We start from the raw sequence: 23,483 nt of genomic DNA, 5'->3' as shown, positions 1-23,483 counted from the left end.
CGAGGCTGAGTGCACCCCTAAAAATGGCAACAGCGCATGGCGGCCCAGATGGTCACCCATCCAAGTGCCAGCCACACCTGAAAGCGCTTAACATCGGTGATCTGACGAGAACCGGTGTATCCACTGCGGCAAGGCCTGCGCACACATCTGTCCAAAACTATAACAGACCATGATGCTCTAACACAGAAGGATACTATCGTACAGCTTTCCAGAAAAAACACATATACGGTGATCAGCCACAACATTATGACGATCTACCTAATAGTCGGTATGTCTAGCTTAGGCGTGGATAACAGCGTTGAAACGTCGTGGCATGGAAGCAGTGAGGCCTTGGTAGGTCACTGGAAGAAGCTGGCACCACATCTGCGGACACATGTTTCGTAATTCATGCAAATTCCGTGGAGCGGTGGGGGGGGGGGGTTATGAGCTCTGACGTCACGTTCAGTCACATCCCAAATGTGTTCGACGCGGTTCAGATCTGGCGAATTGGGCGGCCAGTACATCAACTGGAACTCGCCACTGTGTTCCTCGAACAACTCCACCACACTCCTGGCCTTGTGAAAAGGAGCATTATCTTCTTGAAAAATCCCATTGCCGTGAGGAAACATGATCGCCACGGATATACGTAGTCCGCAACCAGTGTAAGATACTCCTTGCCTGTCGTGGTGCCTTGCACGAGCCCCACTGTAGATGCGTACGTGAATGTTACGCAGAGCATAATGGAGTCGCCGCCTTCTTGTCTCCGTCCAACAGTAAAGATATCAAGGAACTGAAATTTCCGGGGCAGATAAAAACTGTGCAGGACCGAGACGAACTCGGGACCTTGGCCTTTTGCGGCCAAGTGCTCTACCGTCTGAGCTACCCTAGCACGACTCACGCCCCGTCCTCACAGCTTTACTTCTTCCAGTATCTCGTCTCCTACCTTCCAAACTCTACAGAAGCTCTCCTGCGAACCTACACTTGCCGCGAAAGGCAAAGGTCCCGAGTTCGAGTCTCGGTCCTGCACATACACTCCTGGAAATTGAAATAAGAACACCGTGAATTCATTGTCCCAGGAAGGGGAAACTTTATTGACACATTCCTGGGGTCAGATACATCACATGATCACACTGACAGAACCACAGGCACATAGACACAGGCAACAGAGCATGCACAATGTCGGCACTAGTACAGTGTATATCCACCTTTCGCAGCAATGCACGCTGCTATTCTCCCATGGAGACGATCGTAGAGATGCTGGATGTAGTCCTGTGGAACGGCTTGCCATGCCATTTCCACCTGGCGCCTCAGTTGGACCAGCGTTCGTGCTGGACGTGCAGACCGCGTGAGACGACGCTTCATCCAGTTCCAAACATGCTCAATGGGGGACAGATCCGGAGATCTTGCTGGCCAGGGTAGTTGACTTACACCTTCTAGAGCACGTTGGGTGGCACGGGATACATGCGGACGTGCATTGTCCTGTTGGAACAGCAAGTTCCCTTGCCGGTCTAGGAATGGTAGAACGATGGGTTCGATGACGGTTTGGATGTACCGTGCACTATTCAGTGTCCCCTCGACGATCACCAGTGGTGTACGGCCAGTGTAGGAGATCGCTCCCCACACCATGATGCCGGGTGTTGGCCCTGTGTGCCTCGGTCGTATGCAGTCCTGATTGTGGCGCTCACCTGCACGGCGCCAAACACGCATACGACCATCATTGGCACCAAGGCAGAAGCGACTCTCATCGCTGAAGACGACACGTCTCCATTCGTCCCTCCATTCACGCCTGTCGCGACACCACTGGAGGCGGGTTGCACGATGTTGGGGCGTGAGCGGAAGACGGCCTAACGGTGTGCGGGACCGTAGCCCAGCTTCATGGAGACGGTTGCGAATGGTCCTCGCCGATACCCCAGGAGCAACAGTGTCCCTAATTTGCTGGGAAGTGGCGGTGCGGTCCCCTACGGCACTGCGTAGGATCCTACGGTCTTGGCGTGCATCCGTGCGTCGCTGCGGTCCGGTCCCAGGTCGACGGGCACGTGCACGTTCCGCCGACCACTGGCGACAACATCGATGTACTGTGGAGACCTCACGCCCCACGTGTTGAGCAATTCGGCGGTACGTCCACCCGGCCTCCCGCATGCCCACTATACGCCCTCGCTCAAAGTCCGTCAACTGCACATACGGTTCACGTCCACGCTGTCGCGGCATGCTACCAGTGTTAAAGACTGCGATGGAGCTCCGTATGCCACGGCAAACTGGCTGACACTGACGGCGGCGGTGCACAAATGCTGCGCAGCTAGCGCCATTCGACGGCCAACACCGCGGTTCCTGGTGTGTCCGCTGTGCCGTGCGTGTGATCATTGCTTGTACAGCCCTCTCGCAGTGTCCGGAGCAAGTATGGTGGGTCTGACACACCGGTGTCAATGTGTTCTTTTTTCCATTTCCAGGAGTGTAGTTTATAATCTGCCAGGAAGTTTCTTATCAGCGCACACCCCGCTGCAGAGTGAAAATCTCATTCTGTCAAGGAGCCGTTCCCCTGGAAGGTGACTGATTCGTGCCCACCTATCGGAATGATGAAGATGGTATTGATCAGACTATGCGACGCTCTGCCACTGCACCAGTATCCAGTGCCGATGGTCACGTGCCCATTGGCAGTGACAGTTGCCGGTGTCGTGTCGTTAACATCTGCACATGCGTGTGTCGTCGGCTGCGAAGCCCCATCGTCACTGTGTGTTCCGACACACTTGCACTCTTCCCAGGATGTTTGATGTTAGATCGGCCACAGTTCGCCGCCTGTCCTGTTTCACCACTCTGCCCAGCCTACTGTGTCCGACACCTGTAATGAGGGGTGGAAGCCCAACCCCACGACGTCTGAACGTGGTTTCATCTCGGTTTCGACACATTTTGATGCCGCTCACCACAGCACTCCTCGAACACCCTACAAGTCATGCAGTTTCCAAAATGCTCGTCCGAACCTCCGGGCCATCACTATCTACCCTCAGTCAAACTCAAACAGTGTATATGAAGATAGTAACTGTTCCCGAAAGAACAGATACGATTGATGACCGTGCAGCACCCCTAGAAATAAATGATAATTATGTGAGACCTTAACTTTTCCCGGTGAATCGAATGTTCAAATAACTTACAGGTTTGCTGCCGGGTGACGTCGTCGAACACCGCCGATATTTCGACAGGAGCACACCCTGCCATTCTCAAGGCACAAATGCATCATCATCATCATCATCATTTAAGACTGATTATGCCTTTCAGCGTTCAGTCTCGAGCATAGCCCCCCTTATACAGTTCCTCCATGATCCCCTATTCATTGCTAACATTGGTGCCTCTTCTGATGTTAAACCTATTACTTCAAAATCATTCTTAACCGAATCCAGGTACCTTCTCCTCGGTCTGCCCCGACTCCTCCTACCCTCTACTGCTCAATCCATGAGTCTCTTGGGTAACCTTGCTTCTCCCATGCGTGTAACATGACCCCACCATCTAAGCCTGTTCGCCCTGACTGCTACATCTATAGAGTTCATTCCCAGTTTTTCTTTGATTTCCTCATTGTGGACACCCTCCTACCATTGTTCCCATCTACTAGTACCTGCAATCATCCTAGCTACTTTCATATCCGTAACCTCAACCTTGTTGATAAGGTAACCTGAATCCACCCAGCTTTCGCTCCCATACAACAAAGTTGGTCGAAAGATTGAACGGTGCACAGATAACTTAGTCTTGGTACTGACTTCCTTCTTGCAGAAGAGAGTAGATCGTAGCTGAGCGCTCACTGCATTAGCTTTGCTACATGCAAGGAAGAAAAAATGTGCAAACAAATTTAATACCTCGGTTCACGGAGGAGAAACAAGGAAGACACCACACACGGAACAAGTGTCAACACAACCAAAGATAACCAACATCAGAAATATCTTTGGTTGTGTTGACACTTGTTCTGTGTGTGGTGTCTTACTTGTTTCTCCTCTGTGAACCGAAGTACTACATTTGCTTGCACATTTTTTCTTCCTTGCATTTGTGCCTTGAGAATGGCAGGGTGTGCTCCTGTCGAAATATCGGCGGTTTTCGACGATGTCACCCGGCAGCAAACCCGTAAGTTATTTGAACAAATGATAATTAATTGAAACCCTCAGCTGCCGACAGGCGTTGTTGATATACCTCGATGGGGACAGCTGAAGATGTTCTCCAGACGGACAGCACGCTCACTGACTCTGCAAGCATCGTGCGTGTTTCTGACTATCAGGAACTTTGCCAGGTGACGCTGCTGTCTCCTGGATGAGTATTTTTCTTTTTTTAGACAGTGGGTCGGTGATCACAATGTTTTTGCTGATCAGTGTACACACACAATGTATCCACAGCTTAATGTCTAAATCTGTTAACCAGGTCGTAGCAATCAGTGTCACGTTGTGCACTTTCACACCACTTTTAAAAACTTAGAGCGGATAGTTCTCCAGAACGTGCCCCACGGTCACTTTCGTTACAACCCCTTTCGTTTGAATGTGGTTTTGCCTTGAGTATTCACGACGTGGTAGACCAAACTCTACAACCTTATGCGTCTGTTTTTGAGCTAGATAGGCATCCCGGGTGGCTCTTAATCCCATCGTTCTTTCCGTTTCTCTGTGGTATCCAGATCTTCTATTGCCTGAACTTCAAGCCAAAGTGGCCCTTAATGACTTCAGGCGCGCGGTTACTGCAGCCTGTGAAACGCTTTTTAGAACTGAGTTCTTATGGGAATTTCCACTTCTTCGCTTTTGGTTGTGAGATTAGTGGGAAGAATATTGCTTAGAACTGAGTGGGAGTTTATCTGGCAGCGGCACTCGTACACCTCACGACCTAACTCTGTCTGACAACCTCGGAATCTCCTTGGGCCACTTAAAGATTCTCTACAAGAAATATGAAGATGAAGGGAGTGTCAGTCATGCAGTGAAAACATGGTTTCTGCTACAGGGCAAGAGCTTTTACCAGCAGGGAATACTTGCTCTTCCACAACGTTGGCGTACGGCCATAGAACGAGATGGAGACATGGACCAGACATGTTGATGTATATTGTCACCAAATTCTGACTTAACGATAAGTAGGTTCTGAGAAAAATTTTTAGGTATTACTTACTGAACGACCCTCGTAAAAGAGACTAAAATGTAAATGTCGTGTGACTAGGGCCTCCCGTCGGGTATACCGTTCGCCAGGTGCAAGTCTTTCGATTTGACGCCACTCGGGCGACTTGCGCGTCAATGGGGATGAATTGATGATGATTAGGACAACACAACACCCAGTCCGCGAGCGGAGAAAATCTCCGACCCAGCCGAGAATCGAACCTGGGCCCTTAGGATTGACATTCTGTCGCGCTGACCACAGAGTTACCGGGGGCGGATGTTAAAGAGACTAGATCACAAAGACATTTATTACGAGGTGACGGGTATCGAGCATCACCTGGTCATCTTCAGACCTACGACATCATATTCATGGACAATGGCTGTACATGGAGCAGGAACAGCTGAACCAAAAAGAAGTTCATTATCGTCATTCAGCCGTTCCTGATCAATATACAGCCATTGCCCATCAGTATGAAGGTCTGAAGATGATCATGCGATGATCGAAACGGGTTACCTTGTAACAATCGTGCCTTTGCTATGTACACTGTTTTGTAATTAATTTCGATTAGATATAAGATAGGTGGTTGGTGCCTTCCACGGCGTACGTACCCCAGTACAGAGCAGGAATCAATACAGTCGTCAGCGAGGAAGCACCGGAGGTCTCTGATGAACTGTGGCTCTGCCGTGTCGTTGGTAAGTCCGTGGATGACCGCCAGGGCGTCTTCGCACTCCCCGGACCCGAATATTCGCTGTCCCAACGTCCAGCTCGGTAACACACGCAGCAAAGCTGACACCGCGATGGAGGGCTGCTGGAGGGTCTCGCACTTTAGAGAAACGTCAAACTGTCCTGCAAAAGGTTCATTCAGTCATATTGAGGTTTTATACACTGTTCAGACAAGCTTTAACTAAGAAATTCCGTCTACATCGACACAGCTAGCCACTGAAGGTGAAACACCGTGATAGTGGCAACCAACAAACGTCAACATGGAATGAAGTTTTCTGCATGATTCGACATGCAAATTATAATCTTACGGTGTAAAGGGAAATCTGGAAAATAGTCCAAATCCTATACCTCTGATAGGAAAAAAAGGGAGGGCAAGGGCGGCCGGCCGGGGTGGCCGAGCAGTTCTAGGCGCTACAGTCTGGAACCGCGCGACAGCTACGGTCGCAGGTTCGAATCCTGCCTCGGGCATGGATGTGTGTGATGTCCTTAGGTTAGTTAGGTTTAAGTAGTTCTAAGTTCTAGGGGACTGATCACCTTAGAAGTTAAGTCCCATAGTGCTCAGAGCCATTTGAACCATTATTTGAAGGCAAGGGCGTGACCCAACTGAAAACAAATTACATGTGGTGTTCCACAAGATTCCATTTTAGGTCTCTTCTTTTTTCTTTCATCTATAACATTACCAGATACCAAATTTATTTTGTTTGCATCTGAGATCAACACTACAGTAAATAGCAAATCAGTTATAGTTGGTGAGTGAAGGAACCAGCCACAAATACTTTTTAAATGTTTTATTTTACTGCAATAACCAGTTCCGGGACACCATGCCCGTTTTCAAAGGCTAATATTTTCGTTACATAGATGGCTTGGTCAACAGCATGTCATCTATTTCAAAAAACATCTATGTGCCGAAAATATGCATCTGAATTTGGGCAGGTAGCTCGAAAATAGTTACGTCACTAAAATAAAACATTTAAAAAGTATTTGTGGCTGGTTGCGTCATTAGGAAACCATCATTAAGGACAGCGGAGTTCACAAGATCTAATATTGATAAAATACACTACTGGACATTAAAATTGCTACACCACATAGAAATGCAGATGATAAACGGGTATTCATTGGACAAATATATTATACTAGAACTGACATGTGATTACATTTTCACGAAATTTGGGTGCATAAATCTTGAGAAATCAGTACCCGGAACAACCACCTCTGGCCGTAATAACGGCCTTGGTACGCCTGGGCATTGAGTCAATCAAATCTAGGATGCCGTGTACAGGTACAGCTGCCCATGCAGCTTCAACACGATACCACAGTTCACCAAGAGAAGTGACTGGCGTATTGTGACGAGCCAGTTGCTCGGCCACCAATGACCACACGTTTGCAATTGGTGAGATATCTGGAGAATGTTCTGGCCAGGGCAGCACTCGAACATTTTCTGTATCTAGAAAGGCCCGTACAGGACCTGCAACATGCGGTCGTGCATTATTCTGCAGAAATGTAGGGTTTCGCAGGGATCGAATGAAGGGTAGAGCCACAGGTCGTAACACATCTGAAATGTAACGTCCACTGTTTAAAGTGCCGTCAATGCGAACAAGAGGTGACCGAGACGTGTAACCAATGGCACCTCATACCAGCACGCCGGGTGATAAGCCAGTGTGGCGATGACGAATACACGCTTCCAATGTGCGTTCACCGCGATGCGGCCAAACACGGATGCGACCATCACGACGCTGTAAACAGAACCTGGATTCATCCGAAAAAATGCTGTTTTGCCATTCGTGCACGCAGGTTCGTCGTTGAGTACACCATCGCAGGGACTCCTGTCTGTGATGCAGCGTCAAGGGTAACCGCAGCCACAGTCTCCGAGCTGATACTCCCTGCTGCTGAAAACGTCGTTGAACTGTTCGTGCAGATGGTTGTTGTCTTGCAAACGTCCCCATCTGTTGACTCAGGGATCGAGACGTGGCTGCACAATCCGTTACAGCCATGCGGATAAGATGCCTGTCATCTCGACTGCTAGTGGTACGAGGCCGTTGGAATCCAGCACGGCGTTTCGTATTACCCTCCTGAACCCACCGATTCCATATTCTGCTAACAGTCATTGGATTACGACCAACGCGAGCAGCAATTTCGTGATACGATAAACCGCAATCGCGATAGGCTACAATCCGACCTTTATCAAAGTCGGAAACGTGATGGTACGCATTTCTCCTCCTTACACGAGGCATCACAACAACGTTTCACCAGGCAACGCCGGTCAACTGCTGTTTGTGTATGAGAAATCGGTTGGAAACTTTATTCATGTCAGCACGTGTTAGGTGTCGCCACCGGCGCCAACCTTGCTCTGAAAAGCTAATCATTTGCATATAACAGCAACTTCTTCCTGTGGGTTAAATTTCGCGTCTGTAGCACGTCATCTTCGTGGTGTAGCAATTTTAATGCCCAATAGTGTAGTATCACAGATCAGTTATAGTCATAGAACGATCGCTTCATGAAATTATTACAAACATTCGTAAATGTTTAGTAGCCAAGTCTGTCACTAAACTTTGAAAAGACACACTATATGCAGTTCTGAACTTGTAAGAGATTTCCTGCCATTAATGCACAAAATATGACGACAAGTATCCAGAAGAAGCTGAGGGTGTTCAATTATTGGGATTACAGCTTGACGATAAATTCAGTTTGGAGGAGCAAATCGCAGAACTGCATAAGTTCCTTCACAATTCTTTATTTGCAATGCGAATGTTGTCAGAGATATGCGATATAAAAATACAGAAAAGCTATTATAAAAAGTCTTTATCGCAGCCGATGTTAACTCCTGACCGGCTTCGGCCTTTTAATTACGAGTCATCTTCAGATTTTCCATCATTTGAATGACGTGAATGGTGCCTGTCCTACTGGGGAGGCTTTTGTCACTATAACTCAGTCACAATAGTTGATTCACATTAATTATTTCCTCACCATGTCTTACACTAGTCATTGGCGTAGTATCCCTAGACGTGCAGTACTGAAGATGTGTCTTTTTACATAAAACTGAGGGTGAAATCTCTTGCGGAAAACTAGTCCATGATACTTTAATGAACCTTGTTTACAATTTCTACTGTTTGTGTAGGTGTTCTTGAATTAATTACATTACCAGTGTTATCTGCAAAAAGAACTAATTCTGTTTGTTGTATATAGATGGAAGCTTGATTACATGTATGAGGAACAGCAGTGGACCTAAGACTGAAGCTTGAGGAACCTCATTCGTCAGAATCATATTCCTGATTTTTATTGCTAGAATTACTAAGTACAACTTTCTGCACTCTTAAGGTTACATACACTCCTGGAAATTGAAATAAGAACACCGTGAATTCATTGTACCAGGAAGGGGAAACTTTATTGACACATTCCTGGGGTCAGATACATCACATGATCACACTGACAGAACCACAGGCACATAGACACAGGCAACAGAGCATGCACAATGTCGGCACAAGTACAGTGTATATCCACCTTTCGCAGCAATGCAGGCTGCTATTCTCCCATGGAGACGATCGTAGAGATGCTGGATGTAGTCCTGTGGAACGGCTTGCCATGCCATTTCCACCTAGCGCCTCAGTTGGACCAGCGTTCGTGCTGGACGTGCAGACCGCGTGAGACGACGCTTCATCCAGTCCCAAACATGCTCAATGGGGGACAGATCCGGGGATCTTGCTGGCCAGGGTAGTTGACTTACACCTTCTAGAGCACGTTGGGTGGCACGGGCTACATGCGGACGTGCATTGTCCTGTTGGAACAGCAAGTTCCCTTGCCGGTCTAGGAATGGTAGAACGATGGGTTCGATGACGGTTTGGATGTACCGTGCACTATTCAGTGTCCCCTCGACGATCACCAGTGGTGTACGGCCAGTGTAGGAGATCGCTCCCCACACCATGATGCCGGGTGTTGGCCCTGTGTGCCTCGGTCGTATGCAGTCCTGATTGTGGCGCTCACCTGCACGGCGCCAAACACGCATACGACCATCATTGGCACCAATGCAGAAGCGACTCTCATCGCTGAAGACGACACGTCTCCATTCGTCCCTCCATTCACGCCTGTCGCGACACCACTGGAGGCGGGCTGCACGATGTTGGGGCGTGAGCGGAAGACGGCCTAACGGTGTGCGGTACCGTAGCCCAGTTTCATGGAGACGGTTGCGAATGGTCCTCGCCGATACCCCAGGAGCAACAGTGTCCCTAATTTGCTGGGAAGTGGCGGTGCGGTCCCCTACGGCACTGCGTAGGATCCTACGGTCTTGGCGTGCATCCGTGCGTCGCTGCGGTCCGGTCCCAGGTCGACGGGCACGTGCACCTTCCGCCGACCACTGGCGACAACATCGATGTACTGTGGAGACCTCACGCCCCATGTGTTGAGCAATTCGGCGGTACGTCCACCCGGCCTCCCGCATGCCCACTATACGCCCTCGCTCAAAGTCCGTCAACGGCACATACGGTTCACGTCCACGCTGTCGCGGCATGCTACCAGTGTTAAAGACTGCGATGGAGCTCCGTATGCCACGGCAAACTGGCTGACACTGACGGCGGCGGTGCACAAATGCTGCGCAGCTAGCGCCATTCGACGGCCAACACCGCGGGTCCTGGTGTGTCCGCTGTGCCGTGCGTGTGATCATTGCTTGTACAGCCCTCTCGCAGTGTCCGGAGCAAGTATGGTGGGTCTGACACACCGGTATCAATGTGTTCTTTTTTCCATTTCCAGGAGTGTATGACAAAGTCCATGGGTTCGCTTTACCATCAATAACATAAAAATTTAATTTAGCTGGGAGAATACCGTGATTCACACAGTCAAATATCTTAGATAGGTCACAGAAAATACCAGTCGGTGCTACTGTATTGTTTAATGCTTGTAGAGTCTAGTGAGTGAACATGCAAATAGCATTCTCAGTAGAGCAACCCTTCTGAAACCCAATCTGTGATTTGCTTAGGATACTATTGTTTCTAATATGACAAACCCCTCATTGCTGCCGGCCGGGGCGGCCTAACGGTTCTAGGCGTTACAGTCTGGAACCGCGCGACCACTACGGTTCGCAGGTTCGAATCCTGCCTCGGGCATGGATGTGTGTGATGTCGTTAGGTTAGTTAGGTTTAAGTAGTTCTAAGTTCTACGGGGCTGATGACCTCAGAAGTTAAGTCCCATAGTGCTCAGAGGCATTTGAACCAACCCTCCTTGCTCTAACGTAATATAGTCTGGCTGACTAGAAGCTAGTTTTCTTGTCTTTTGATGCTGGTGAGATGCTCCTTTCCTGTCTTGTTGAGATTTTGCGTATTTTTTATTGTTGTAGTTCGCGGTTTTCGATGTATATGTGTGGGTTAAATTACTCTGTTATGTTTCTTATTTACGACGACAGATGGTTTCGACTTACTATAACATTTTGTTCGTTTTCGCTAGTATGTATCCTAGTCTTTACTTTGCACGAGGTTCTTGCGCATAACGCTACTGTTCTCTCTCGTTAGATGTGTTCCTTAGCGCAAGCTTCACCTGCTTGATACTAGGACACGGGCAAATTGGTTTCATATTTTCTGTTGTATGTAGGTGTTTTAAATGGTTCTCATATGTTTTATTCATTAAGACAGAGGGTTTGAAATAACACAACCTTTAAAATTTTGATGCGCCTCAGTATGTATACCTGGGTTTAATGTGCGCGAGTGCCTCGCGCATACGACAAGTGCCCTCTCTCGATGAAACTGTCTGCCCTAGGGCTTCCACACCCTCTTTACGGTAGTTCACAGTCTAAGTACTGTTAATATGCCGTGTTCGCATCGACCTTCTCTTCATAATTATGCTGTACAGATGGTGGTAATATTTTAATTTTAACTACGGACGACGCCTTTGGCACGATTGTTTCATATACGAGGGCTATCCACAAAGTACATTACCTTTTGGAATTAAAAATAAATAAAGTATTGGAAATTTTTTTTATTATGTACAGATGAAAGCCACACTTAAATACTACTTTTCTACGTAGTTGCCATTTAAATTAAGGCACTTATCGTAGCGATGGACGAGCTTGGAAATTCCTTCGTCGTAAAATTCGGCCGCCTGCGCCTTCAAACACGTGGTTACCTCTTCTGGAAGCTGTGCGTCGTCATGAAAACGCTGCATAGCCAACCACTTCTTCATTGCTGGGAATAAGTGGAAGTCGCTCGGTGCCAGGTCGGGACTGAACGGCGGATCAGGAAACAACTCCCACTTAAAAGATTCGAGAACTTCACGAGTGGCATTTGCCGTGTGGGCCCGGGCGTTGTCGTGAATCAGCAAGATGTTTGAGCCCAACTTTCCCCTGCGCTTGTTTTGTATTGCTCTTCTGAGGTTGTGCAGAGTTTGGCAATACCTTTGAGAGTTTATTGTAGTGCCACTTTCCAGGAAATCCACAAAAATCACACCTTATCTGTCCCAAAAAAGGTAACCACGTGGTTGAAGGCGCAGACGGCCGAATTTTACGACGAAGGAATTTCCGAGCTCGTTCATCGCTACGATAAGTGCCTTAATTTAAATGACAACTATATAGAAAAGTAGTATTTAAGTGTGGCTTTCATCTGTATATAATTAAAAAAATTCCAATACTTTATTTATTTTTAATTCCAAAACGTAATGTACTTTGTGGATAGCCCTCGTATCTCCACTGAAAGATATGATTTTAGTAAGTGACTAAAAGTTTTTGTGCTTGTAATACTTTGGTAATTTTCACGGTTACTTAAAGCTATCAGTGTTTGTTTTTTTGTTCTATCTCACTTATGGTGCTACGTTTCCTGTTTAGGTGTATTTTTGTTTCTGATGAAGGTATATTTAGATATACCGAAACCGTGGTCAAGGATTTCAATAAATCTTTATCCTGTACTGTTTGGCTGTTATCATTTACCGTGAGCACACTAAAGTTTCTTCCTCTCAGATTCACGTAAGGTGCACGGGATGCATGACTTCTAAACTTACTCCTTTGTCGTACCGTCGAGGAAAGATGCATGGGACACCGTTGTATACACACGGCTCTTACAGCCCAATAAATCGGCAATGACAGAGCACTGTACCCATACTCGACACTCTGTATGGTTTAAATGTGTCGAAATTCGGGAGTCTCTTTGAGACTCGGTGATGTAAGAAACAGTTCGGCGAAGAATTTAATTTAAAAAATAGCCTTTCGAACGTCGAGAAATCACGGAATACTAATGTTTCTTCAGTAAACCCGCAAAGACCTCGCTACAGTGTAGCTAGTAATGTTTCATCAACACCCCATCGTCGATCGACTGGGTATACGGGGTGTCCCATTTATCTTGACCAGCCTAAATAACTGTTTGTCCAGATGCAAATTAGAAAATTTTTCAAGCAAATGTTCTTTAGGCGTCAGGGGGACATCAATCAGCATGTTGTAGCTTTGTTTTTTACAAAGATATGAACAGCGGTATGACTTTTTTAAATGGCACCCATTAGTTTTGATTCGGTAATTCATTTCCTCTCCTAAAGACCTATTCAAAAATGTTTGACAGTTTACCATTCACTAAGACACAACGTTATTAATTACACAACACAACATTGACGTTGACGCTCCCAGCGCTTAGTGCAGGTACTCGGGGTAATGACACACATCCACGTGCTGACGTTGACAGAGGACAAACGTAAACATAAGTAGATTGCACACCCTTCATTCTGTCAACCATCGTCAGTTGAAGAGTTGTGTGAGCGGAATGTATACCAACGAAGAGAAGGTAGAAACGCTAACCATGTATGGGGAATGTAAGTTAGCAGAACAGTAATTGCAATACTGTTTTCTTATGTACTGGTACATTTAGTACAGTAGTTTAGTCCTTTTAAACACTGTTGTGTAGAGCAGGCATACAGTAACGGCTGTCTTTCCTACAAACTGCATCCACATAACGTTTCTTTTATTGTTGTTGTTGTTGTTGTTGTTGTTGTTGAAGGCAGGCGAAATGCTACGCGGGCAGCGGAACTGTACGGAGAGCGATATCCTGACAAGAACTCACCTTTCCGGCGGATGTTTTCTCGTCTCGTTGCGACGCTTCAGGAAACGGGAAGTTTCAACCCACGAAAACGCAATCGTCGCAGCACTCGCACAGACAAAGCTGCCGAAGTTACTGTTCTCGTTTCCGCTGCTAAGAATCCACATGTGAGCACACGACAGCTTGAACACGAGACTGGAATTCCTAAATCCAGCGTACAGCGTGTTATTACACGTCACCGGTTCCATCCTTACCATGTACAAGAATTCCATGGGGGTGATTTCCAGATCGTGTACAGTTCTGTCGCTGGGCACAGCAGCAAATCCTCGCCAACCCGAACTTCTTCTCCAATGTTCTATTTACCGATGAATTTTCCTTCTCAAACAAAGGACAGGTAAAAACAAGGAAGATGCATTATTGGTCCTGCGACAACCCACGATTGCTTAGACAGGTGTAACATCAGCGTCAATGGAGAGTTAACGTCTGATGTGGGATGCTCGGTACTACATTTATTGGCCCTTATTTCATCAATGGTGGTCCGAATGGCACAGCGTATGCCAACTTCCTCTGGATGAAGTGCCGCTAAGAACCAGAATGCTTATGTGGTATCAACACGATGGATGTCCAGCACATAATGCCTAGCGTACACGTCGTATTCTGAACCGAAGGTATCCTGCCAGATGGATTGGTCGAGAAGGAACAGTTACTTGGCCTGCTAGGTTTCCTGATTTAAAACCTCTGGACTTTTTTCTTTGGGGACGCGTTAAAGACGCTGTCTATCGCGATATTCCAACAACTCCAGAGGACATGCAGGAACGTATTGTGCTTGCTTGTAATTCTCTTCAGAAGGAAACACAGAAAGCAGTAAATAATTCTTTCATTCAACGAGTGCACCAGTGTACCGGTGTCCAGGGTCACCACTTTGGGCACCTTTGAATGTTCTACTCCTGGGCAACGGTACAGGAGACTAAAAGTAAATTTTTTGTTATGTTTTTACTTGGTTTTCATTTGTTTTCTGACAACTGCAGCAAGTGGGCGAGTTTGTAACCCCGGGCTCAAAGTCAGTGTTATGTAATTAATAGCGTTGTGTTTCAGAGAATGGTAGACTAATACATTTTTGAATAGGTCTTTAGTAGAGGAAATGAATTACCGAATAAAAAATACAGGGTGCCATTTAAAAAAGTCATACCGCTGTTCATATCTTTGTAAAAAAGAAAGCTACAACGAAGGCAATCATGCTGACTGATGTCCCCCTGACGGGTTAAGAACATTTGCTTGAAACATTTTGTAATCTGCATCTGGGCAAACAGTTATTTAGGGTGGTCAAGATAAAAGGGACACCCTATATACAGCTTCAGTTTGCGTGACCATCCTGCACAGCAAGCATAGAAATACTTGTTTTGTAAATAAAATCTCTTTTTCCTGCTGCCACTTAATTTATTTTCCCAGACCCGTTTCGCCTTCTCTTGTTCTAAGGCATCATCAGTGGGACCTATAACGATACAGTTTTGTTATTTTTAGATTATCGAACAGTTCAGTTCGCGATTATTTATGTAAAAAAGTAATTACTTACGATTTGCTGATCTTCGCTTCCTCTCATCTCGCCTGGAGGTTGCACTACCACTTTATTACTGACATATAAGCACAACTTTGAGTTCTGACCTTTTTCACACCGTTCACCATGTTTCTCCTTCTTTTTTATCCGGTGTACTATTGTTCTTTTGCCACTCGATACAACTGTTTCTTCGGACACTGCCTTTAACAACGTAAATATTGCAACTCCATTACGTGATGCAGTATTTACGTCGTTCTCTCATTACTTATCATGCAAATTTGACCTTGGGGAATAGTGCTAGGTCAGGCGCGTAAGGTGGGTGGTCTAACACTGGGATGCTGTTTTTCGTTAAAAACCTCGTAACAGACAACGCGGTGTGAGCCGGTACGTTGTCTTCATGCAGAACCATGACTTGCTCTTCCACAATTCGTGTCGTTTTTTTTCCTTTTTTCTGACGGAGCTGAGCAACAACCTTAAGGTATAAATGTTTATTAAGAGTTTGATCTTCAAGAAACCAATGAAGATACAAAATTTCTTAACTATGAAAAAGAAAAACAATCGTCATGGCTTTGAATCTTGATTTGCTCATTCGAGCTCTTTTCGCTCTCGGTGAAGTTCGTTGCTTCCAGTGCATGTGCTGGCGCATAGTTTGTGGATCAAATGTGAAAAACCGAGATGGTCACATTTTATCACTCTTTCCAATAAATCAGGATTGTTTTCATTATATTACAAATGTCAATACAAACATTTTCACGGGCTTGTTTTTGTTGTATCGCGCTTTTGTCGTGTTAAATTAGTTTTGTAAAATTTGCATTATGAATCCTTTGCAATTCCCACATTTTCAACTATCGATAGAAGCAGATTATGTACTTCATTGATATTTCCAACCTTTCTTTATGATGAAGGGCGTCCCGGGTGTGAGTCATCTTCAACGCCTTCTAGGCCATCTTGAAAACACTTCAACGGCTCCAAAACTCACGTACGTGATAAACAATCTTCGCTGCACACTGCTTTTAGTAGCAGACTTCAGTCGAGGTTTTTGCAAGTTTTATGTGCAACCTTACGACAATTCGCTGCCTTATTATTTCACTTAACATTTTTCCGCCAAAACAAAATAACAGTGCTTACAAAAACTAAGACCGCCGTCACCGTGATTTGTCCACTGACAACAGAGGTGCTGCGTTCAATTAAGAAGGCTTCACGCTCATAGAGCATAAATATTTGTGGAGCGAGCGTTCGGATGAGCAGAACTCAGCGTCTCTGCAGCTCAAGTCACGTGGTATTGGGACTTCTCATTTTAGCCCGCATGGCGTTTTGAGTGTTATTACTTCGCTGGTAGAGATGGCTCACCTACCGTGGAACTTTGTATTTGCGTTTCACAGACATTTTAACAATTTGGTGCCAGGAACTGAACTTGGCCTAAAGATGTGAAGAGCAATGATATTGTAATTCTTCACCACAATATCGTAGCTCAGATTCCACTATATTTATGTTTTTTCAGTAATCGAAAAAAGTAATACACAACAATATTTTTTTTTACTTTTACTACTGCACTTATTCATATTCTCGAATCTCTGCTCTAATTGATTAGCTTGTAACGACACTGTGATGATGGTGATTATTATGAGGTCCCATACTCCGTGACAGAGCGTATGTACACGGCCATAAAGTTTTATGAAAAAGCAACACGTTTGGATCCATTAAATTGTTACAGTACATACAATAACCGATTTGCACCACATGCCTGTCAATTATTACTTTTAATTTTTCTATATTAACCAAAAAAATGGTTCAAATGGCTCTGAGCACTATGGGACTTAACATCTGAGGTCATCAGTCTGAGGTCATTAGTCCCCTAGAACTTAGAACTACTTAAACCTAACATCACACACACCCATGTTCGAGGCAGGATTCGAACCTGCGACCGTAGAGGTCGCGCGGTTCCAGACTGAACCGCCTAGAACCGCTCGGCCACACCGACAGGCCTATATTTACCATGCTACGTTCTATAGAGAAGTAAAATTTCTGCAACTTTTTTTCGCCATCTCATCAGTAAAGTGAAACCATACACTACGCAGAAAAAAATAAAAAATACAAGATCAGTGCTCCAATTTTGGAGCAATAAAAGAAGTGACCGCCAACAATATTGTTTTAGGTGCATATTGCTGACTCTGTTTTATTTAATTAAATTATGATGACACTGTATATGGAGCTGTCTCATTAAGAAATATTTTGTTACGCACAAGAGTTTGAGAACCTACATAAATTGGAGGGAATTAATCAGACTGCCAGTATAAATTTTATCTGCGTATGAACACAGCACCAAAATGTATACACTGCCTGGCAATTTACCAAATACAGTTGCAAATTTATCTAGCACGTGTCTCGTAGACAAATAGCCATAAGGTCGCAGAAATCATCTGTACACTACAAGACTTTATAGTACCTTGCCTCGATATTTTTCAACATGTAAAGTCACTCATCTCAATATGACATTTACAATTATACATTTGTTTTACATACCTATGAGAAGTAGCTGTTCGTCCTTTCACGTACTTCTCTTTATATCCATTGCAACAACAAGACTGTATCACAGCTGTTACTAAAACTCAGACGTGCAGAAACGTGTCAGTCAAGGCAATGTTTAAGTTTCGCTATCACACCGCAAACTGAAGACAAGCAACGTTGACCCAGAATCACGTGAGTAGCCCGGTTTGATGTTGAGAACATACGCAGTAGGCTATGTTCACTGCATAGATCTACATCTACATCTACGTCATTACTCTGCTATTCACAATAAAGTGCCTGGCAGAGGGTTCAATGAACCACTTTCAGGCTGTCTCTCTACCGTTCCACTCTCGAACGGCACGCGGCAAAAACGAGCAGTTAAATTTTTCTGTGCGAGCCCTGGTTTCTCTTATTTTATCGTGATGATCATTTCTCCCTGTGTAGGTGAGTGTTTCACAGTTGTTACACACTTCTCGATGTTGCAGCTGGGACTCAGTAGATGAAGTTTTATGTCGGAACCCATGATGAAGAAGGATGAATGTATCAATTTGAGGTAAGAATACCTCTACAGGAAACGGGCGACTAGGAAGTTACAAGCGAAAACCGCTGTGATACCTCTAATAGTGGAATACATGTACCGGTATTGTTCTTGCTAAGGCAACTTTCAGCGGTGGTGGTAAGGATCAAAAAAGCAAAAATATCCAGTAAACATGGGTTCTAAAATGCATACCGTAAGGCCTATGAGCACTTGTTCAATAGAGGAGAACTGTTTCACAGCAGCGAAGGTGAACAAGTGCTACTGGCTCCTCAGGGGTGCATTTTACAAATTGTTTTGGGCAGTGGCCAATAATGATTTTGGTCTTGGGCGCTGCAGTCACGAACTGTGCGGCTGGCCCCAGCGGAGGTTCGAGTCCTCCCTCGGGCATGGGTGTGTGTGTTTGTCCTTAGGATAATTTAGGTTAAGTAGTGTGTAAGCTTAGGGACTGATGACTTTAGCAGTTAAGTCCCATAAGATTTCACACACATCTGAACACAATAATGATTTAATAAAATTTTTCATAATTACAATAACAAAGATATCAAATGCACACACTTATTGATACAATGTTGGGCAAAAGCTAAAATTTTCTCACAGTCCATAAAGACAGTCCTGATCGTTCATCACAGTAAAATAGCAGTGTTTTTCTCAAAGTCTGGCACCTCTGGAGGGCCCACCAATACCGTAATCTCTACCAGGACTACAGTGGGTTTACTCTGTGATGACCTACCTACCAATATTCTTCAAAACTTCGACTGACTCTGCTGTGGGTCTGCTCTGTTGTGGCCCATTACCTGTCTGCATGTCGAGAGTCAGCACTGTCTTTCCGTTGGAAGGACAACACTACTTCTTCAAAACTGCATGGAAATCCACTACTTCCGTGTGCATTTTCTTTTACTGCTCAGACTTTGAGAAAAACACTGCTATTTTACTGTGATGAACGATCAGGACTGTCTTTATGGACTGTGAGAAAATTTTAGCTTTTGACTAACATTGTATCAATAAGTGTGTGCATTCGATATCTTTGTTATTGTAATTATGAAAAATTTTATCAAATCATTATTGGCCACTGCCCAAAACAATTTGTAAAATTTTTTGTGGGGAGCATGGGGGCTAAGTAAGTAGGCTGTTTAGGTTTTCTTATTGGTAACGCCACGTAGCGCTCTGTATGAAAAATCACTGGCTGTGCTGTGTGTAGTCTGTGACTAGTTTGCATTGTTGTCTGCCATTGTAGTGTTGGGCAAATGGATGTGAACAGCGCGTAGCGTTGCGCAGTTGGAGGTGAGCCGACAGCATTGGTGGATGTGGGGAGAGAGATGGCGGAGTTTTGAAATTTGTAAGACTGGATGTCATGAACTGCTATATACATTATGACTTTTGAACACTATTGAGGTAAATACATTGTTTGTTCTCTATCAAAATCTTTCATTTGCTAACTATGCCTATCAGTAGTTAGTGCCTTCAGTAGTTCGAATCTTTTATTTAGCTGGCAGTAGTGGCGCTCGCTGTATTGCAGTAGTTCGAGTAACCAAGATTTTTGATGAGATAAGTGATTTGTGAAAGGTATAGGTTAATGTTAGTCAGGGCCATCCTTTTGTAGGGATTTTTGAAAGTCAGACTGCGTTGCGCTAAAAACATTGTGTGTCAGTTTAAGCACAGTCATGTATAATTGTTCTAAGGGGACGATTCACATTTTAAAGGCCTTTTTCCCTTCTTTTGGTCCATACTACCGCCCTGAAAGTTGCTTGCCCTACATTCTTAGCAAGAACAGTGCCGATCATGTATTCCACTGTCAGAGGCATCAGAACGGTTTTCGATTGTAACTTTCGACTCGTTCGTTTCCGAGCCAAGGACCCTTGACTCAAATTGATACATTTATCCGTCTCCGTCATCCTTAAATGTTTGTAAATCGTCGCGGATCAAGCTATATTTACACTGAATTACAGGCGCAGCGACTGTAGCTTTGACGTTCTGTATCGTCATCGAGCAGAACAGAAGTGGTATCTGGCGTTCCGCAAGGTAGTGTCATAGGCCCTCTGCTGTTCCTGATTTACATAAATGATCTAGGTGATAATCTGACCAGCCCTCTTAGATTGTTTGCAGATGACGCTGTAATTCACAGCCCAGTAAAATCATCAGACGATCAATTCCAAAATGATCTGGAGAGAATTTCTGTATGATGCGAAAAGTGGCAATTAGCACTAAACAAAGAAAAGTGCGAGGTCATCCACATGGGTACTAAAGGAAATCCGATAAATTTTGGGTATACGATAAATCGCACAAATCTAAGGGCTGTCAATTCGACAAAACACCTAGGAATTACAATTACGAGCAACTTAAATTGGAAAGACCACATAGATAACATTGTGGGGAAGGCGAAACAAAGACTGCGTTTTGTTGGCAGAACACTTAGAAGATGTGACAAACCCACTAAAGAGACAGCCTACATTACACTTGTCCGTCCTCTGCTGGAATATTGCTTCGCGGTATGGGATCCTTACCAGGTAGGATTGACGGAGGACATCGAAAAAGTGCAAAGAAGGGCAGCTCGTTTCGTGTTATCGTGCAGTAGGGGTGAGGGTGTCACTGATATGATACGCCAGTTGGGGTGGCAGTCACTGAAACAAAGGCGGTTTTCGTTGCGGCGAGATCTATTTACGAAATTTCAATCAACAGCTTTCTCTACCGAATGTGAAAATATTTTGTTGACACCCACCTACGTAGGGGGAAATGATCATCATAATAAAATAAGAGAAATCAGAGCTCGAACGGTAAGATTTAGGTGTTCCTTTTTCCCACGCGCCATTCGAGAGTGGAATGGTAGAGAAGTAGTATGAAAATGGTTCGATGAACCCTCTGCCAGGCACTTCCATGTGAATCGCAGAGTAGACATGTAGATGTAGATGAAGATTTTGCCCAGTCTAGAAGCCAAAAAAACACTCAGCCATGTATTTGCTCTCCAAGACAGGATGGGAGCAGGGAAGCAGGTCGGGAGTAAGTTTCCCGTGGTGGAAATGAAAACGGAAAACTTTATTTCAGTTACAGACGTGGTAGCCATAGCAACGGATAAAACTGCTAAAGACGCAGAAAGAAGCAAAATACAACGGAGGAACAGAGGTAGATTGGAAATAGCGAATGAAATGCTCTAAAATGCAGTACAAGTGTTCACTAAACTGTGATCTGATTTTAGGAGGCCCAATACTGGTCCCCCATCTATACGTCTTCTGCAGGCTTTCTCTCAAGATGGGTTTGAAATAAAAGTTTAGGAACGGAAAAATCTTCATGAGACGTAGAACTACATCCCTCCAATTTATAACGTGCTCCACAACAGTACATCCCACTCCCACACAGCAGTTACCGTGGGTGCGAGAACCGTGAGTGGAGAGAGAAGAGGACATGGTCAAAGACGGAGACCACGAAGACTGAAAAATGCCCAACACAATGGAAAGCGTCACTAATGTTGCCCGGAGGGACATTCCTCAAGAGATACCACAGAACGAAATGACTGTGATTCTACAGACTCTGTGTACGGATTATACTAAAAGACAACGAATAATGTCTTGTATGTGTCGGAACCACATCAATAAATTTTGGTTTTGGTATTTTAATGTTATCTGGTATATATCTACTATTTTTCGGCTTCTTATACTGATTTCGCATTAATTACTCACATTTCCTTGTTCTATAATGAATATATTATGCTCTGTGTATCACATCTCTTGTAGCAAAAGTCTTCTATATATGGCACAGTAAATAAAGCGTTTTTGCATTTGTACCATTCCCCCCCCCCCCCCCCCTGTGAACCATGGACCTTGCCGTTGGTGGGGAGGCTTGCTTGCCTCAGCGATGCATATAGCAACCACAACGAAGGGGTATCTGTTGAGAGGCCAGAAAAACGTGTAGTTCCTGAAGAGGGGCAGCAGCCTTTTCAGTAGTGGCAGGGGCAACAGTCTGGATGATTGACTGTAACACTAACCAAAACGGCCTTGCTGTGCTAGTACTGCGATCGGCTGAAAGCAAGGGTAAACTACGGCCGTAATTTTTACCGAGGGCATGCAGCTTTACTGTATGGCTTACGCGTTTCTTAAGAAGAGAAATTTGTTAACATCGTGTATAGTCAGGAAGTCGTTTCTGAAGGTATTTGTATGGAGTGTAGCCATGTACGGAAGTGAAACATGGACGATAAATAGTTTGGGCAAGAAGAGAATAGAAGCTTTCGAAATTTGGTGCCTCTGCCAGGCATTTAAGTGTGAATTGCAGAGTAACCATGTAGATGTAGATGTAGGTGTAGATGGATGAAGTCTGCGGACAACGGTTCGCGTGTAAAACTTGATCTGCTACGTCCCCTCTACAACCTAGTAGTGTGTTACATGAATTGTGAAACATCCTGTACGTACTCTATGTTCACGCTCCGCAGCTATCAGTCGTTCACACCACCGGTCCCATTATTTTATAGCTGCCTCTCAGTTGTTCAGAACGGCAACGTGGGTAACGTAGTGTGGACGCGTACTGGACGAATGAGTACTCACTGAACTCTTGACAGTAGCCTCTGTATATTAGTTGTCCGCCGTAGCCGTAGTCCCGGTAGCGGCGCTGAACGTGGGTACAGACGCAGTCGAGCACTGCCGTGCCATTGGCAGCCAGTATGGCCAGCAGCGACGTAGCCACGCCGGCTGGATGCATCGTAAGCCTTTGAGAGCGAGGTAGAAACACGCACTGTGGGGGTCGCTGGGAGCGCGGGTCCGGTATAAGGAGACGCGTAGCGGATGTCTTTTCCGCAGGATGAGTGAACCACAGGAAGTATGATGTCTCCATTCCGGAGCCTCTTTCCTGTCAGAGAGACCAGTTGCCAACTCAGAGACGTAACAGGAAAATACTCTTTCGTTTTATGCGTTTCTCTGCCGCACATTTTCAAGACTACAGCGAGATCCACTGATAGACTTCCAAGATGCTACTCCAGGCGGGTGTAAACTGACTGTGCGCAATGGAAAATGATAAATGCTAAAATGATGATTTGGCCCTCTCTGACTACCCCCTGAAGCAGTGTGGTGTGCGGTGGCGTTCTCGCTTCCCACGCCCG

General features: G+C 45.3%; 1 protein-coding gene across 1 annotated transcript in view; it reads right to left on the bottom strand.

The window, feature by feature from the left end:
- The window catches only part of LOC126210185 (uncharacterized), an 87,267-nt gene extending 64,152 nt beyond the window's left edge, over positions 1–23,115 (bottom strand). Inside the window, exons 1-2 of the mRNA XM_049939349.1 lie at positions 22,933–23,115; positions 5,694–5,931 (exon numbers count right to left, since the gene is read on the bottom strand). Coding sequence (XP_049795306.1) covers positions 5,694–5,931; positions 22,933–23,086 — 392 coding nt within the window. The 5' untranslated portion in view covers positions 23,087–23,115. The remainder of the gene's footprint in view (positions 1–5,693; positions 5,932–22,932) is intronic.
- Between the last annotated feature and the right edge of the window lie 368 nt (positions 23,116–23,483).

The sequence above is a fragment of the Schistocerca nitens genome, chromosome 10, assembly GCF_023898315.1.
Source record: "Schistocerca nitens isolate TAMUIC-IGC-003100 chromosome 10, iqSchNite1.1, whole genome shotgun sequence".
In the NCBI taxonomy this organism is placed as follows: domain Eukaryota; kingdom Metazoa; phylum Arthropoda; class Insecta; order Orthoptera; family Acrididae; genus Schistocerca; species Schistocerca nitens.
Note: the sequence above shows the minus strand (reverse complement) of the source record. Positions and strands in the feature narration are given on the sequence as shown.